This window comes from Folsomia candida, unplaced genomic scaffold (assembly GCF_002217175.1).
Source record: "Folsomia candida strain VU population unplaced genomic scaffold, ASM221717v1 Fcan01_Sc009, whole genome shotgun sequence".
NCBI lineage: Eukaryota > Metazoa > Arthropoda > Collembola > Entomobryomorpha > Isotomidae > Folsomia > Folsomia candida.
Genome location: NW_019091201.1, coordinates 3843274 through 3861653, shown reverse-complemented (window position 1 = coordinate 3861653; position 18380 = coordinate 3843274). Strand labels below are relative to the sequence as shown.

Sequence of the window (18380 nt, the reverse complement as noted above, 5' to 3'; positions counted from 1 at the left end):
TGAATGAAACAATTATTAACGAATCAACAAAAAATAAATCTGGTCCACCGGAAGTATGCAACATCAGCAATGGTTCATGTTTTTTGGGCATTTATTCCATGAAAATTTAATAACCTATCAGAAGAAGCTCAACTCTGCAGTGGCCGCGGAAGCCGTGGGGACATTAACATTGCAGGATAAGGAGAGGGAGGGGTTTATATAAGATGGGGAGATAATGCGGACATCGAACAACCGTGGGGACATTGCCCCTCTGTCCCCACACCCTTCCGCGGCCCCTGCTGCAGTCTGCGGTCTATATATCACTTCATAATTTAATTACGCAAGTAGGTAATTTTAGTCCACATGTAGGTACTCCTGCCAAAATCTGATTAGCTTGGAGTACATTAGACATTCATCTATTCATTAAATCGTACTTTGAATCCAATCCAATGTCTGGGTCTGAGGTTAAAAAAGTGACATTAAGGTTTACAACCTTTCACAGCGATTCATTACGTCTGTGATTCAGGGTCACATTTGGTCGTGAAGATGAAAAAACCGAATCTCGGTTCGTTCGGTTTTATGACTGACGACAATTTTAGCATATTCCTTATTAAACTCGGTGTTATAAATCTTTGCGTTTTTATGCAGCCAGTTGCATGAAAAATTCATAAATACTCATGAAACATCCATTTATTCCTTGCTAATGGAGTAAACGTGGATTCGAATTGCCTCAGCTGTCAAGTAAATTTCTGACTGGCAATAACTTTCCACTTTTTTTGAAGGTTTCGAATCTATGTACATGTGTATTTTTTCGATAATGGGTCCAAGCCAAGAGTTAAGTTTGAAATAAAAATAGAAATGCATATGTAGATAAGCACTGCTTATTCGTAGACGAGAACGATGATACTGAAGTGACGACAATCTCAGACAGAAAACCTTATCCCAGTGATTCTTTTCATCTCAATATTTTCGTTGTTGATCAAAAAAGTTCCTATTTTCAGGGATAAATATGTACGAATAAAAGACGACCAGTGGCCGCGGAAGCGTGTGTGTGGACAGAGGGACAATGTCCCCACGGTTGTTCGATGTCCGCATCATCTCCCCATCTTATATAAACCCCTCCCTCCCCCCATCCTACAATGTTAATGTCCCCACAGCTTCCGCGGCCACTGAAGGCGAAAGTAGTCTGTTCTGTGTTCTAGACGATTAATTAATGCCCTCACATTTCACAGACGATGTGTATGTGGATCGTTCCCAGAAGGTAAATAGATAAGTACCATTGAACTAATATGTATGTATGTGTTCGAAAATAAGGAGTAAACAAAATAACTCAGTCACGCAGAAGGCAGCCAAGGCGCCATCGTCAAGCGACAACATCGTTTTCGAACAGTAGTAGTAAATAGAATAGTCAAATAAAAGTAAAACCGGGTTAAAATTAGGACGACGAGATTACGATCCTTGCTTCCTCCCACTCGGTTTTCTGATCCGATAGATAGCAGATAGTGAAATGAACCGTAAGATTTGCAAAGACAAATTGTAGCCTAGAAGAGTCAACATGGGTCATTGTAACAGATTTACATTTTTAGAGGCACTGTGTATACATACAGAGATTTGCATAAATGATACGTGTATTCCGAGCCAAGTTAATGTATAATTTATTCCCCGTTTTTTTTGCAAAATAGATAACCCGTACTTATCATAGATAACTGGGGATGGTTAGTCGTGGTAAGTTACGCTAGTCACCTTGTGAGTATTTTTGTCAAGCAATTGACAGAGACGAAACATTACATTACACAAATTTCGGAAGAATTATGGACAAGATGACATACATGTTGGATTTGATTCAGATTTAGAAACGAAATCTGGGTCAACTCGGCCATGAAAATGTAATGTAAGTGATAACAGTTTATTCAAAAGAAGGAGACGACGATTGACGATGTAACTGAATATGTAGGTATCCTAATCTAATTATGGTTATGATACAGTGCTGCACTGGTTTATCAGTGGCCGCGGAACAGAGGGACAATGTCCCAACGGTTGTTCGATGTCCGCATCATCTCCCCATGTTATATAAACCCCTCCCTCCCCCCATCCTACAATGCTAATGTCCCCCGATGTCCCCACAGCTTCCGCGGCCACTGGTTTGCAAGAGCCGTGTTATAAAAAAAAGTGTTTCAGTGACCTTTCTCATATAAAATATTTGAAGACATTTGTGGCAGGCAAAAGTTGATGATCAAATTCATTTATAAAATTTAATCTGGCAGCTTTTTTGGAGCAAAAAGAAGGTTTGATTAGAGGGAATTTTTCCATTGGAAAACTTATCTTTTCTGCAAATGGAATAGGACGACAACACACGCTCAGATTCTCAGAAAAGGAGAACGAGACATTCACTCTCTGAAGCTGCATTAATCCTCGAGGCAAGACTATACATACATAAATCCTCCATTGACATCCTTCACAAAGATAAGAAGAAGACGTTGCAATTCGGAAAAAGGAGAAAATCCAATTATCCGAGTGATGAGGAATGAAAAGTATTTTTAATCGAATTACTACACACAAAAAAGCTCAAGTACCAGTCCAGGAAACGAAAGAAGCATTTATGGAGGTTTTTTCTAACCAGAAAAAGGATCACAATTCTATGCAAGACTTTGGTTGAGTATGTAGTTTGGTGAAGAAGGATTTAATGAAAATGCTTTCTCCAGCCGGTCTGATTTTCGGCTGCCGTACACAGTGGCCGCGGAAGCCGTGGGGACATCTGGGGACATTAATATTGTGAGATGGGGAGGGCTGGGTTTGCATAAGATGGGGAGATGATGCCGACATCGAATAACCGTGGGGACATTGTCCCTCTGTCCCCACCCTTCCGCGGTCACGGAATATACATGTGACCAAGACGACACAATATGATGCATGGACGACAAACAAGATGCATGCAACAGCTTTAATAAGGTCAGGATAATGGTGTTTCTCTTCACAATTTCATTACATGCCTTGCCTGATGGTACTTATAACTTTTAATTTGTGTCGTGGAACTGTGAGCTTCTCTCGTAAATAGTTTTTGGTGGATTGGATGGATAACGACCGAATTTCATTAAATTAAACATCCCAAACCACTCAAACTTAACCTTGTCCGATCTCATCCAAGGTCCTGCTCAGCAGTCACTTCTCGGCATCAATTTTCATCCCAATGTTTGCAACTTTTTCCCTTCGTCAGCTTAATGTCCACGAGCAACCAATTTTCCTCATCTTCTTTTCTTTAGCTTAATGCACAACCCACTATTTACTTTAGTAGTTCAGGTTTTATTTATTTCTGCCATACGTAGACAGTCAGTCGGTCAGGGAGATATCTAGCGCTCTGCGGGGTCTGACGAAATCTGAGCTTTTGAGTGACGTTAATACACCAAAAAGGCGACTTGGCGTTAAAAGCCCAATGTCAAAAGTGTCATTCGTTCCAGTTGGGGTTCGTCAATGTTATTTTGCTAAACTTGGCTAGGAGTGAAACGCAGTGGCCGCGGAAGCGTTCGTGGGGACAGAGGGACAATGTCCTCACAGTTATACGATGTCCGGGACATCATGTCCCCATAATCTGCCCATGCTTTATAAACCCCTTCCTCCCCTATCCTGCAATGTTAATGTCCCCAGATGTCCCCACGGCTTCCGCGGCCACTGGTGAAACGCTGTGTGCTCAAAATAAAACTCATTTTTTGTTAACAATGTAGCAATCATGTCATTTTTTTAACGGACTGAAAAAAAATACAGAAATTAACCGGCCGGTCGGCATCTTATCGGAAGCTAATCAAGTTTAATGGACTAGCAATTTATTTTCCTAACTCAAAAATAGATAACCCCGTCATCATCATCATCGTCCAAATAAGTGGTCGAAGTGGGTCTTATGTAACGACAAATTATTTAAATTTGGATGATTCATCCAATTTTACAAGCGCTTCTTCCCCTCAAATCTCCTCCTCCTCGTCAAGTCAACTATTTATGAAATTATAGAACAATCGCGTTACTTACGAACATTTATATAACGATCAGCACAATTGTATTGTTTGCTCGCGTGATATAAAATCACAGCACTCACGCAAATATCAAAATAGTATAATTATCTCGTCAAATTAAATGCAGGAGGCAAATCAATTTCTCACCACGTAACAGAACAACTTCGCTCTACGCAGTGTTTCGGGTGAAAAGTAACCACGTGCAAGAAATAACGGGAGAAAGTGGTTTCTGGCAGGGTTTTTTAGTACGACGCATTTGCATAATTTTAGAATTATATATATAATTGTTTCGTTTTGTGAATTGTAAGATTTTTAGAATTTTGAGATATTTCGACGTCATTTCAAAAAATAGAGTGATTTTGTTAATGCTAAATTACTATGCAGATTTTGTTTATCTAATTCCAAATTTTTTTTAGAATTTTGAAAGATAATAAATAATCACAAGAAAGTGCAGGTAAATATTTTAACCTGCAAGAAATGCGAGGCGCACGAAACTCCTTCCCGCCGCTATACGGCGCGTGGCCAGATTGCGCCCATTTTTTGCACTTTCTCCCAGTTTCTTGCACCTCTCATTTCTCGCATTTCTTCCTTTCCACTGCAAGAAATGCATAGCAAACCCGCAAGAAACGAAACCCTTCCTCTACATCAATTGCATACCTACCTATACACCATTCTAACGCTGCATATTTAAACTTTTATTTTTCATTTTGTTTTCATTTCCTCCATCAAATTGTAAATATGTAGTAGTAATAAAAAACAAGGGTGGGTAGGATGAGGACATCGGGCAGGGTTAAATATGTGTTAACTTAAAAACCTGTCCGATCGGATGTTATGTTCGTTCAGAGAGCAGAGAACTGGCCGTGCAGTTGACTGACTGCATTTTCAGGTTGAATGTTTTACCCTCAAAGTGCATTGCATTGCTTTTACGAGAGATGAGTTCTTATTAAGCAGGCTTCGGATTGGTCATTTTTGAAAAAATTATATCATTTTTCTACACATAAAAGTCCAGTCCAGAGAAGAAACTGCGAAATGATGGCCAGTCGGGATTTTTGTTGTTTGGCGTATATAACACAACTTTATATAAATTATTATGCATTACATCATTAAATTTAACTGGTGTAATAAAGTGCAAGAATTATGTTAAACTGTGAAGGGTAATGACGGCTAAAACCTCTAGATAATGGGCATTAACGGTAGATTTAACGTGGATGCAACAATACATATTTAAAATTGGTTCAGATCATATGAGTTCATACATATTTTATTATTGCAGTAATAACAAAACCATTTATTTATTATGTACACATTGACCGCGGACAATGTCCCCACGGTTGTTCGATGTCGGTATCATCTGCCCATCTTATATAAACCCGTCCCTCCCCCCATCCTACAATGGCAATGTCCCCAGATGTCCCCACAGCTTCCGCGGCCACTGGATCACATGCAGATATTGTATGTCAGTAACTTTTCATTGTTTGAATATTCAATGTACATACGCTCATAATTCCTTTTACATCAAAGAGAGAATTATTCGCGAATGTGTGTATGCTTCGTTGCTTGGCCGTCCATCAAATGTATTTTGAGCCATGATTATTACGTTACGATGATGCATCCGTTTGAGTTGCAAATAAATAACGAGTGAAGAACAAAACAAAAGCCATAATTCGTCATCAATGTTAAGAGATATTCGCTTTGCGCCAGAAATTAATGTGCAATTCAGGCTACATATACATTACAAAAGTAGGGTTATCATACATAAGTGTGTGTAACTTATCTGTGCTTTTAGCCAATCATTAAATTGTTTTTAAACTACGAAACACTTGATTGATTTGTGCATGGGCATTGTTGTCGAATGTCAAAAGAGGAACGAACTATACGAAGGACTCCGTTCCGTTTCCTTATTTTTAATTTATATACCGTCATCACGACAGGACAGGAGTTGACAGTAAATGATGAAAGCTATGCACATTTAGCTACATATATTCCGTTCCTTCAATTCATTCCCATTTACCTTCACGAGCTCAACAACAACAACAATTACTTGCAATTATTTTTAACCCTCAAATAAAATAACATACGAGTACCTTCCTCCGCCTCCACTCGTCGCAAACCGAAAATTGCACTGAATGACAAATGAGAAGCTGAAAGAATGAAATTGATCCATGCAATGCAAGCTACGTTGGTTCGTAAATGGGCACATTTTATTTAACAACAACAAAGCAATTTTAGAAGGGGAAATTTAAGAGGTCCGAATTAAGTAAGTAAGGATTCAATGAACTTTGTAAGTAACGCCTTTTTAAAAAAAATACGGTGCTATTCCATCTGTTATAAAAGATAATCCAGTTCCTTCTATAATTTTATTCGAATCCGGGTCACTTCTACAGTTACCAGTGGCCGCGGAATTGGGGGGACAGAGGGGCAATGTCCCCATGGTTGTTCGATGTCGGCATCATCTCCCCATCTTATATAAACCCGTCCCTCCTCCATCCTAATTACAATGTTAATGTCCCCCCGGCTTCCGCGGCCATTGTTTGTTTTACTATGTAAAAAACGAGTTGAACCGACTAACTTCCTCCCAGTTTTAATGCCAATTATTCAATAATCATTAATAATATTCAGAATATATAATAAATAAAATGAGCCTTTCAAGCTGTCAGTTTTTATCAAGGAGGAAAATCTATATAAATTTAATTATGGTTAATTTAACGATTTTATAAACGACGACGACTATTTAGCCAAGGAAAGAAGGAATGATTATCTGTTAACGTCTCAAATTACGAGGGGAAGAACAATGCAATCAGTAAAGTATCAAATGCATCGTTTAATTTACAACAATCAACAAATAATTTTTCTGCAGTGGTATTGTTAATTTTGTTCACTGTACACCGGCATTTTCCGTCTCGCCATGTCATGACCTTAAATAATAATTTAATTCGTGACACTCTCCACTCCACAAAACTTTCATCCATGTCTGTACAATTATTTAGAACGGAAACGCAGTCTGAAAAGTGACTTGGAAATTTCAAACCGTTTGGAAACCATAAAAATACTTAAGAAGAGTGAAATTTGCGATGCATTTTTGTAATTATTGTTATTGCAAAAGAATTTATTTTTCAAGGAAGTATAAATTATCTGCATGCAACCCGTATTTTTTCCTGTTTCAAGTGCAATTTTGGAGATTTTCCTACACACAATTTCATACGATTGCAAATTGCGAGAAATGCATTGCCAACTATTTTGCCATTCGTTCGATTGCAAAAATTCTGCATTGTGCAGAACCACCATTAAATTTAGGCGGATGTGACCTTAGGTAAATGTGTTTTGCAGTGACCTGCTGCTGTCCTGTACAGCACGATGCTTTTTTTTGGCATTGCCTTCATAGGTTAGTGCACTTTTGAGCCATTTATTGACAGCCTTTTGAATCCTTTGTTGCGCTGAGACATGCACAACTCTAATTATAATGATTACTCTTTGTGAACATTGTAATTATTTCCAACAAATAGCAAGTAAACCATGCATAACGGATTTCCACTACCACGACTCGCTCGCCAACCACATGATAATGGAAATATGTAGCAAAAGGGACTTGTTCTCGGTGGTGTGATACCAATAAATAAGCACTATTCACAAACACAACCACTGGCACGCTGTTACTTGTAGGCAGTGGCCGCGGAAGGACAGGGGGACAATGTCCTCATGATTATTCGATGTCCTCATCATTTACCCATGTTGTATAAACCTTTCCCTCAACCCCTATCCTACAATTTTAATGTCCCCAGATGTCCCCACGGCTTCCGCGGCCTCTGGGGGAATTCAGGCTACTCAAATGTACGTACACGACCTAGTGGCCGCGGAAGGACAGAGGGACAATGTCCCCACGGTTGTTCGATGTCCCCATCATCTCCCCATCTTATATAAACCCCTCAGTTCCCTATCCTACAATTTTAATGTCCCCCACAGCTTCCGCGGTCACTGCTATAATCCAAATCCTATTTAGCAAGTATCTACTATGCCATCGCCACGAACTGCAGTGTGCAATTATTCCCCAGATCAATGCACTCTTGACTTTTAGCAGGGACTAAGCTAAATTGTGGACTAAATTGGATAGCAACTATCAAAGCAAGGCATGCAGTTACAATAGATTGTGAAATCTTATCCCTGCACAAAAGCCGAGTGAGTGAGATAATGTGATAGTGAGGTGATCAGATTTGTTCTCATTTCTATAATTTCCCGTCATCCTGCGATGATATAAATACGATACGTTACGAACGAGGTGGTGAAGGAGGGATGCCTGACAAACATTTTTTTCTTCATGGTGTAGTTAAAATGTGTATCCTCATTAAGCCATGATGGTAAAAGAAATAGTGTAATTTTGTACGATTTTGTGAAATATGTAGTTTGTAAATAAAAAATTAACCGGAATTTTCTAGTTTGAAAAAAATATACAAGCTATCGAAACTAAGAATGGAGGTGTCCCAGCGGATGCTCTCTGATTTTTTTAGCAGTGTCAATCGATCACAAATTTAATTAAGATGGAATTTGCAAGAGATACGATCTCCCAATGGGGACGTTTGGCTGAGATATTTGCATCCCAAGAGGAGAAAACGAGCCTTAAAGTCGATAAATTACACACTTTTCAAATTTACTTCCCGTTTTCTCCTCTTCGGATGCAAACATACTCATTGGGAGATCGTGTCTTTCGCAAATTTTATCCTAATTAAATTTGTGCTCGATTGACACTAATTTCCTCAAAAATCTGAGAGCATCCACTGGGAGCCCTTCATTGTACTCAGTCTCTCAAAACCTACGAGTTGACACTGACACCTAACTAATTTATGACTCCAGTTTCTCAATTGGATTCTTCTCTTATTATACAAAACTCGCAAAACCAAACCAAACCAAACCACTCCAAGAGAAGAGAAAAAGGATAAAAAAACAAGAATCAAAACAAAGAAGAGAAGTATATATATCTATCAAGGAAAAACTGCATTTCTATAATTTAATTCCTATATTTGCTTGCAAATTGCCATCCTCTCCTCTAGAAGAACCTGTAGCCATTAAGGAATCGCCATTTTAGGTTCACTCACAACAATAATAATAACATTGTACATTTTATTTCATATCCATCCAACAACTAGTTTGTTTTGTTGTCATTGAGGTTGGGTGACGATGAAATGAAGGAGATAATAATTCATCACAAGTTCCACATGACATCCATTAAAATTTGCATAATCGCAGACTCTCTGAGAGATACTTGGAGACCTTGAGGTGTGAAATTTTGTTGATTTTCATAATTTAAGTCTAATCAAGTCGACATACAGAGAAGGAAAGTGCACACACGACCAGTGGCCGCGGAAGCGTTGTTGGGGACAAAAGAGGGAAAATGTCCCCACGGTTATGCGATGTCCCCATCATCTCACCATGTTATATAAACCCCTCCCCCCCCCTATCCAACAATATTAACGTCCCTAGATGTCCCCACGGCTTCCGCGGCCACTGCAGGCACACACACACAACTCATATTTATCCTGCATTGTTGTAATATTTATTTATGAAACATAACAACATGCTTCTCGAGGCGAATAATGGAAATATTATTTTTTTATTGCACATGTTGTGCCGCATGGGAAAGAAAATCTTATAAATTTTGTCATATTTTATTTTTTGGAGTGGGATAAAAAACATATTAGGATTCTACAATGGTGTTTAATGACTAGTGAATGAGAGACATAATAAATGCGTCTCAATGCTATATGCACATTTTTGTAGCGTGGTGACTAGACTCTGAATGCGACGATTATTTGAAGGTAGGCGTCAAATAAATCGTACTAATGTTCTGCTGACAATGACCAAGAGGTAAGAAAAAATGGTACATAATTGAAACAAGTTATGGATGTATGTAGAAGTGCATATTGTAATAAATTACAGGTTTATTTAGCTCGTAACCAATAAGGAATTGTAAATATATGTAGACTAATCTGTTTTTTAAGGCATCGCGCTTCAAAGTTAGTGAAAATCTGCTTTAGTTCGGTTTTGCTGCCAAATTATTAAAATTCTTTGAAATCTTTGTCCGACTTTGTAAAATGAGAGAGGTCGAAAAACAATCTGTTTTTTAAACTAGTTCGTAACTAGCTGTTTATTTTCGAAGTTTCTTATCGGAAATATGTGTATTTAACGGCAAGATGGTACTTATCACCTACTCTTCTTCTCCGTCTTGTTGATAAGCTAATGAGATGAGAACTTTGTAATCTTGAATTTGAAATATCTTATTTCCTCGTCAACAATGTAATGTCGGTAGCTGGCAACCGACATCACGCCACATTCGACATCAACAGCCTCCCGGCACCTGCACACTGAATAACGCATTGACACGTGTCAAGTGCAAAAAAAAAATTGCGAAACTCTTCTTCTCCAAATAAATAAGAGAAAAAAAAACAGTTTACAACTTTTGTCTCCCGAACAAACCAAAGCAAATGTACGGTTTAAAGTAGTGATGGAATCTTTCCAAGAATCTTATTTATATAAGTATATAAATATAAATATATAAATATATATATAAATATATATAAATATATAATCTTATTTATATATTTATTTATATAAGAATCTTATTTATATGTGAGAAGAAATAACGTCAAATCACCAGTTTTCCTGCATATGATTGAAAATCAACACAACATAGATCTAAATTCCCTCAAACTGATATTTCCAGAATCAAGAAAATTCCACAGAAAATTCAAAGAAGGATTATCAATAAGAAATACACCAAACAATATGAATTCTTCACGTGGGATGAACATCAACCCCATATGGTGCTCCACACTTATAAATTTTTTAAAATTTGATCCGGTCACTTAGCAAATTATGAGTAATAATTTGCCATTATTAAGTAATTTGTATTTGTACATTTCGTAAAATTTTATGCAATCAATTGACTGAAGAAGGATCAAGAAGATCCGAAAGCTATCAATAAATTGTTGTTTAAAAAATGTCCTCCCAAACCGTGCAAAATAGGATACCAAATAATAACAGAGGATGGAAGGAAATACACACCAAACTTATTTATATATTTGTTATTCAATCGAATCGAGAAATTTTACGAGCGCAGGCGGGCCGAGAGGATTCGCCCCCCATCTCAATTTCATTTTAGTGATGCATAAAAAAAGTGTACGTAAATACGTATGCTTCAACTGTTACACAAAACAGATCTTTAAAGAATGAACATTGACAGGTATAAAAATAAATGTAATGCGATGTCACAAAAACACTGTCCACGTACGTCAACACATTCCGCTGTCTAGTAATAAATCGTGAATCTCTACTACGTTACGGATGTATGCATGAGGAAAAAACAGAGAAAACTGTACGTACCATGATGGCGATGTAGTTCCGATGGTTGTAGGGAAGCGGTCCATCGCCACGCATCAGAAAGTGGTGAGTTTTCAAAAAGATTTCCAGATAGTCGGGATGATAAGCCATCTGTAAGAAGAATTTGGGTAAAAATTTAAATTACAGGGCAGTAAATAAATACTTTGATGTATCTGATTTTCATGAAAAAGTAGGATATTTAGACAGTGGCAGGGGAAGTGGACAACGTCCCCACGGTTGTTCGATGTCCGCATCATCTGCACATCTTATATAAACCCATCCCTCCCCTATCCTACATTTTAATGTCCCCAGATGTCCCCACGGCTTCAGCGGCCACTGAAAAAGTAGGAGAAAAGTGCATTACTTACCAGTTGAATGGTATGATCAACACGTCCTGAGACCAAAAATGCTTCCGACAAGAGCCGTGCCTGCAAGGAAATAAATGGTTGAAAAATTAGTTAAGTAAATAGAATCACGAGAAATAAAAGAGATACAAAATAATAAAATGTGGGACAACGTACGAAACGAAGACGTTAATTTTTATCGTTATTTTCTACTACTACTTCCGTTCACACTACTCTCTGCAAGATTATTTTTGAGCGACGACTTGTCTCTGAATGTTCGAGAGCTATATATAAATATGTGAAGTAGTATCAACGCAAAACCGCAAAATAACCAACACTGTACATGTGTAATTATACTACTGGACACGAATTAAATATGTTCATACGTCCTTCACTGCATACTTGTGCTTATCAATATTTGCAGTCAGTCATATTGCCTTCGTACATAATAAACGTTTTAATATGGGGACTCACTCATGAGCTAAAATTGGATGACACACAGAGAAGAACAGGACAGAATATTTTACACGATTTATCACGACTAATTTGGATTTAGATTAACATTTCGTTGGTTCGACACACGTATGTGCAGAATATTCTATAAAATGTGATGTAATATTCCTGGTTGGTTAGTTGTGGTGGTCAATAATGTTTGGTCAATAATGAAACGTGGACAATTAGTGTTATTATTGTTGTATTGTTTAACTCGGATTTTTTTTCGACCAACAAGCAAACAACATCCTATTTTGCAATTCTGATTTGCAAATTGTATAACGCGAAAAAATAACGTAAACTGGAACGGGATCGATCATCAAAATTTCCCAATCAAACAGAAAAATTAGACAAGGTCAAAAATGTTCGTGACCTGTTCCAATTTTTTTTAAATGAAGGGTTAAATCATGGTTTGCATTGTTTATTATTAACTAATGATGAAACAAACAAATAGAACAATGGATTTATTTATGAAGTAACTAAATATTAGCAGATTTTTATTTTTCCACATCCCAAAATTGGATACTTTCTCATCAACGAAATAACGGCACAACTAATCAGGAGACCAACCACATCCTTAATTTAATTTCGTCTCATTTCTTTGTCTCTCGTCCACTTATTGACTATAATTATTTTATTGTTTGTATGGTACGTGGCTTAGGAATTGTTGCAGAAAAAAAAATCAAATTCAAAATTAGCAAAGTATCTAATTTGCTGATAAAAATTAGGCCAATTTCTTTTCATTTTTTCACTCCCTCAAGTCAAATAATAGTAATAATACGATGCAGTAAAGGTGAAAATTTTTCATACTGCGCCAAACCAAGCCACTAACGAACCTAGAAAAACGAATTGGCTAATTAAATATAAATGAGTCAGAATTATAACAAAGTCACGAAACGAAGGAACAAAAGTGATGATAACGTTATTCCTATTCTATGATAACGATGGACGTGTTATAATAATCATCTCGCCAACGAAACGAGCTTAATGTTTCACTTTTTATCATGGTTCACCTTACTTGGTCAATACCAATAAAGATTTATTTATCTAAATTTAACATTTAACTATTGACTAAAAGCTTTTATCAGTCGATATGTACACACATTCAGAAAAAGAGACGGCGAGGCTCCAAAATATTATTTTTACTTTTCAATGCGAGGGTTCAATTTTTCAAATTAAATACGTTTGTCAATCAAAATCTGAGACATTCATCACTCTCAGTGGCCGCGGAAGCTGTGCGGGGACTGTAAATTGTAGGATGTAAGGAGGGACGGGTTTGTATAAGATGGGGAGATGATGGGGACATCGAACAACCTTGGGGACATTGTCCCTCCGTCCCCACGTACGCTTCCGCGGCCACTGATCACTCTTAATATATGAGATCAACACCACACCACCCATCCCGTCACAAACATCCGGGTCGTACGAGTTTCTTCTCTGAACGTGTCAATCTTATCAAATTATAAATTTATCATCATTCCGTTCCAACTGCGAAAACAGAATTGACAGCGAATTATGCAACAGTGCAATTTTTAGGGTTACGTAATAACGGTAAATATGTATTTAGGTGATGCACACACATGACTCGAGTAGCCAGCCAGCCAACCAGCCACTTAAACAAATTAGCGAATCAATAAATAAAATGATTGATGGAAATCTAGTGCGATGAGGGTGAAGGCCGCGGAAGCTGGAGGGGACAATGTCGCCACGGTTGTTCAATGTCCCATGTTATACAAACCACTCCCTCCTCTATCCTACAATGTTAATGTCCCCACATGTCCCCCCGCAGCTTCCGCGGCCACTGCTGAGGTTGAAGGCCGTGTAGGTGAACTTTTCTCAATAAAAAAAGTGCACTTGCTCAGTGGTTTTTTATTATCGCCAATTATGCATTATCGCAAATCGCTACTACCACCACCGATATTATTATTGCATGTAAATTGATGATGGGTGGTGGTCTGGTCTGATGCTCATCTTTTCTCGTGATCGGATGCTCCCATATCTCAACATCCATCAAAAAGTTTGATTATTTAAGACGATTTATTTCAATAGTGTAAAGCCCCCCTTAAATTTGACGCTCCATTAATTTTTACTCGAAATAAAAGAAGACATGAAAATAAATTAGGGCCAAAAAACAACAAACGAACGGATGCGGCACACAATACTATAATTTCGTTCGGCCTGTGTAACATAACATAACATTGAAATTAAGAGGATAATTATTAATTTCACACTGCACCAGGCAGCCAACCAGCTACAGATAAGTGCTGAACAACCCATATCTTTCATCCGTGTATTTATTAACATTGTAAGTAATTGAACCATAAAATTAGATAATTTCAGACCCCACCAATTATTTATTCTTCCTGCACAAGGATGAATAAGTAGGTAGTTAAGTGTTATCCGCCTCTCCATGCACATCACGGGTCCAGTGGCCGCGGAAGGGTGGGGGGACAAAATCATCTCCCCATGTTATATATACCCCTCCCTCCCCCCATCCTATAATGGCAATGTCCCCCGATGTCCCCACGGCTTCCGCGGCCACTGCACATCATCATCCTTTAACTTATGTATTGTGTTATGAAAAAGAATGCAATGCATGACTAGCAGGAGTCAAATGAGTTTAAACATTTTTATATTTAACGAAATATTATGTGTGTGTAGATATTCCATTGCAGTTTAATCGGTCAATTACTCCGTTGACTGCTGCCATTAAATACAAGAGAACAGCACACGAACCAACATTTATTTATCCATAGACGTCCTCCTCTGTTAGTTATGTATACATTCGCTCTTGCATTGCATCTTTTTTTCTCAGTGGCCGCGGAACAGAGGGACAATGTCCCCACGGTTATTCGATGTCCGCATCATCTCCCCATCTTATATAAACCCCTCCCTCCCTTATCCTACAATGTTAATGTAAATGTCCCCACGGCTTCCGCGGCCACTGTTTTTTTTTGCTGCAGGACCTTTGATATCAAATACATGGCTGTATTGTATATATATTTGTTCTTTAATTTTTAATTCATCACACTCATCATGACACTAAACTTATCTCTGTACGAGCCAAAGTTAGTGCATATTTGTCGCAAAATGTTATTATTGAGCTAACTGCGTTTCGCTGCGTTCGTTGATCTTTTTTATTAAAAGTTGAAAAACAGTTACAAAATTAAGTAAGTTGTGTTATGATTATCAATTCGTAAAAAATTTATAATTCGTGTGAAGAGAGGAAAGTTAAAGGAGAGAGAAAATGTCGAGATTGGTGATAAAAAATTATCATTTAAAGTATTGAACATACATGAGACAGATAATTATGTACTTTGGAAGGAAGTAAATTGAGTTTGACTTGTGTATAACGGACCATTTTGGTCGTAAAACTAATCAAAGTTGGAAATGATACTGTATCGCAAATAACATAAAACCAACTTGCACATGTAAGGAATCAAGAGAAATACGGTTGCTTGGATCTTGTGATGATGTTGATTTGATGTCGTGTTGCAAAAATTTAACGCGTTTTTAATCAAACTAATTCGTGATAAGTTTCACTGCACATTTACTAATTGACTCATGCACTCAAAGATATTTTTGCAGTGTGCAAATATTTATGCAGTAATAAACCGGTATGCGTCACAATAAATAAAATTGTGCTAAAAATGAGGAGAAAAAGACATGTTTATTCACTCTGCAATTTTTCTGTATCATGAATGACGGGAAAAACGTTTATGTGTTTGGATAGTCCAAGTAACAAAAATTCAGAAGACTCATATCTTATTTACGAATAAAAAGCGCAAGTCATGCACTTTACTGATAAGGGGATTGATACTGCATAATTTAATCTGCATAAGTGATCTCATGTTTAAGTCATTAAATACTGATGCATTAAAATTTCGCACATTTTACTTTATCCTTGTACAAATTAAGGTTGCATGTTGTACACGAGCAGAAAAAAATAGTGCAAAGAGTGCAGTGCTCAAGGTTGCATTATTTTGTCCAGCAGCAGATGTGCTAAAATTTAAATCCGGAAAGGATTGATGACTCATAATTCACTCAGGCACATCACATTTGTCCTTAAGAGTTCTTTTCTATTCATAAGAGAGAAGAAGAAAGAATGAGGAAAATGAGTTTGAAAATTAAATGCTGAATCGGGCTGATGCATAAATGTTGAAATTATCATGTTTGTAAGGAAGGACGAGGAGCTGCCGTCATTCCACGAATTACATAAATGCATACAAGATTTATTAAAGGAAATCATGCATTCTAACTAAACCCTGATTAGATGTATGTATTGTTCTTAATTTAATTTTCGGACAAAGAAAACTTATCGCCATCTTATCAGGATGTAAATATGTAGATAAAGTCAATGCCTTATTAAAGATTTGTATTGTATGTAACCTGTTTGTGTGTTCGCTGGACTATGTATGTATGTACAAAATTGATAATAATATTTACAATTATGCAGCATATTGTGAAAAGAGAAATGAAATGAATAAGTGGTGTCAACGTCAGCAAATCTAAAAATATTTTAAGCTTGGTATTGTTTCTTGTGCTTAGTCAGCGCTTTTACTTACTCAGCGATATGACCTTTTGGCTTAGAAAAAAAGATTTCAAAACAGAAAAGGAAGGAAAGCAGACATAACATTTTCTTGTACATAATAGAAGTACATAATATTATTGACTGGGAAAAAGTGTCGAGCTGTCGTCACTTCATATTTATAATTCTGGGTATAAATATATGTGCAGTGGCTGCGGAAGCCGTGGGGACATTAACATTGTAGGATAGGGGAGGCAGGGGTCTATACGAATGATGTGGACATCTAACAACCGTGGGGACATTGCCCCTCTGTCCCCTCAAGCTTCCGCGGCCACTGAATGTGACAAATATATGTATGAAAGGACACGATATTTGGGGAAAATAATGTGGGGCAAATCAGGACAAAAGTGATCGACATTGCACGACATGTACCCAACCCTTTTCATTTCCTTGTCGATAATGTCCTTGTCTTGTCAACTTTTATGTGCAGGCAGGCATTGAATACATATTTCAAATCAACAGCAGGATGATTCCCACACGAAGCATGTGGCACATCAATTGACAATATTTTTATTATTATTATCATCAGTCATCAATCAAGTCCAATTTATTGATTAGAGTCACAAACACGTGTAAGAGTTTGATGAATGGTTAAGTTTGATACTTGGAAACTTGATGTTTTTTTTCAAAATTTTAGGACTAAAATACGTCATTACAGAAACTGGAGAAGTCACCTGATCCTAAAAATTCTGAGAAATCTATGCACAAGTTTGTATGGATGGACTGAATAATTTAGGGAATTTATATGCATTTCGAAATCGTAGCCACAATTTTAATATGGAACTGTAGGAAGTGGAGAGAGAAAAAAAAATCTGGTATAATAAGACAAACATGTTATTTCTACCGTTATATTATTTTTTCAAGAAATTATTCAGAAATTTAAATTCATGCGAAGAAAAGAAGCCATTGGAAAAAGGTGGGGATGAGAATTTGAAATTATAATATGTACAAAAGGCGAAGATAAGAAACATTTCAAGGAACTCGGCCAACATCTTATCCAGCGGAAATATACATAGAAACAGTGGCCGCGGAAGGGTGGAGACAGAGGGACAATGTCCCCACGGTTGTTCGATGTCCGCATCATCTGCCCATCTTAAATAAACCCACCCCTCCCCTATCCTACAGTGTTAATGTCCCCACGGATTCCGCGACCACTGGTACAATTCAGGCTACTCAAATGTAGCAGCACGACGCAGTGTCCGCGGAAGCGCTGGGACAGAGGACAATGGTTATTTGATGTCCCCATCTTATATAACCCCCCTCCCCTTTCTTATAATTTTACGATTTTAACGTCCCCCCCCTCTTCCGCGGCCACTGCATACCTACATCACCTCAAGATGTGCAAATAGTCTCAACTTTTTGGAATTCAACTCTTCCTTTGTCTTTAACAACAAAATCTGACGAGACAATTTAAATCGATTATCGATACATACATTTTTATGAATGTTTGTTCAATTTTTCTCCTCCTTTAATACGTACGGTTCAATGCCCAATATGGAATTTATTTAATACAAAAAGACAGGTAAGCACGTAACATATTACGCATCATTATGTATTTGTACCTCAGCCTCACCGTTATCGAATCAATACCCACCCAATAAAAAAAGA

The 18380-nt window shown here is 37.4% G+C and overlaps 1 protein-coding gene across 2 annotated transcripts in view; it reads right to left on the bottom strand.

Annotated features, from left to right (window-relative positions):
• Positions 1-18380, bottom strand: part of LOC110854388 (sestrin-1) — a 99129-nt gene that overhangs the window by 24380 nt on the left and 56369 nt on the right. For both annotated transcript variants that reach the window (XM_022102820.2, XM_022102819.2), the window contains 2 exons: positions 11717-11776; positions 11352-11459 (listed from right to left, as the gene is read on the bottom strand). In XM_022102820.2, coding sequence (XP_021958512.1) covers positions 11352-11459; positions 11717-11776 — 168 coding nt within the window. The remainder of the gene's footprint in view (positions 1-11351; positions 11460-11716; positions 11777-18380) is intronic.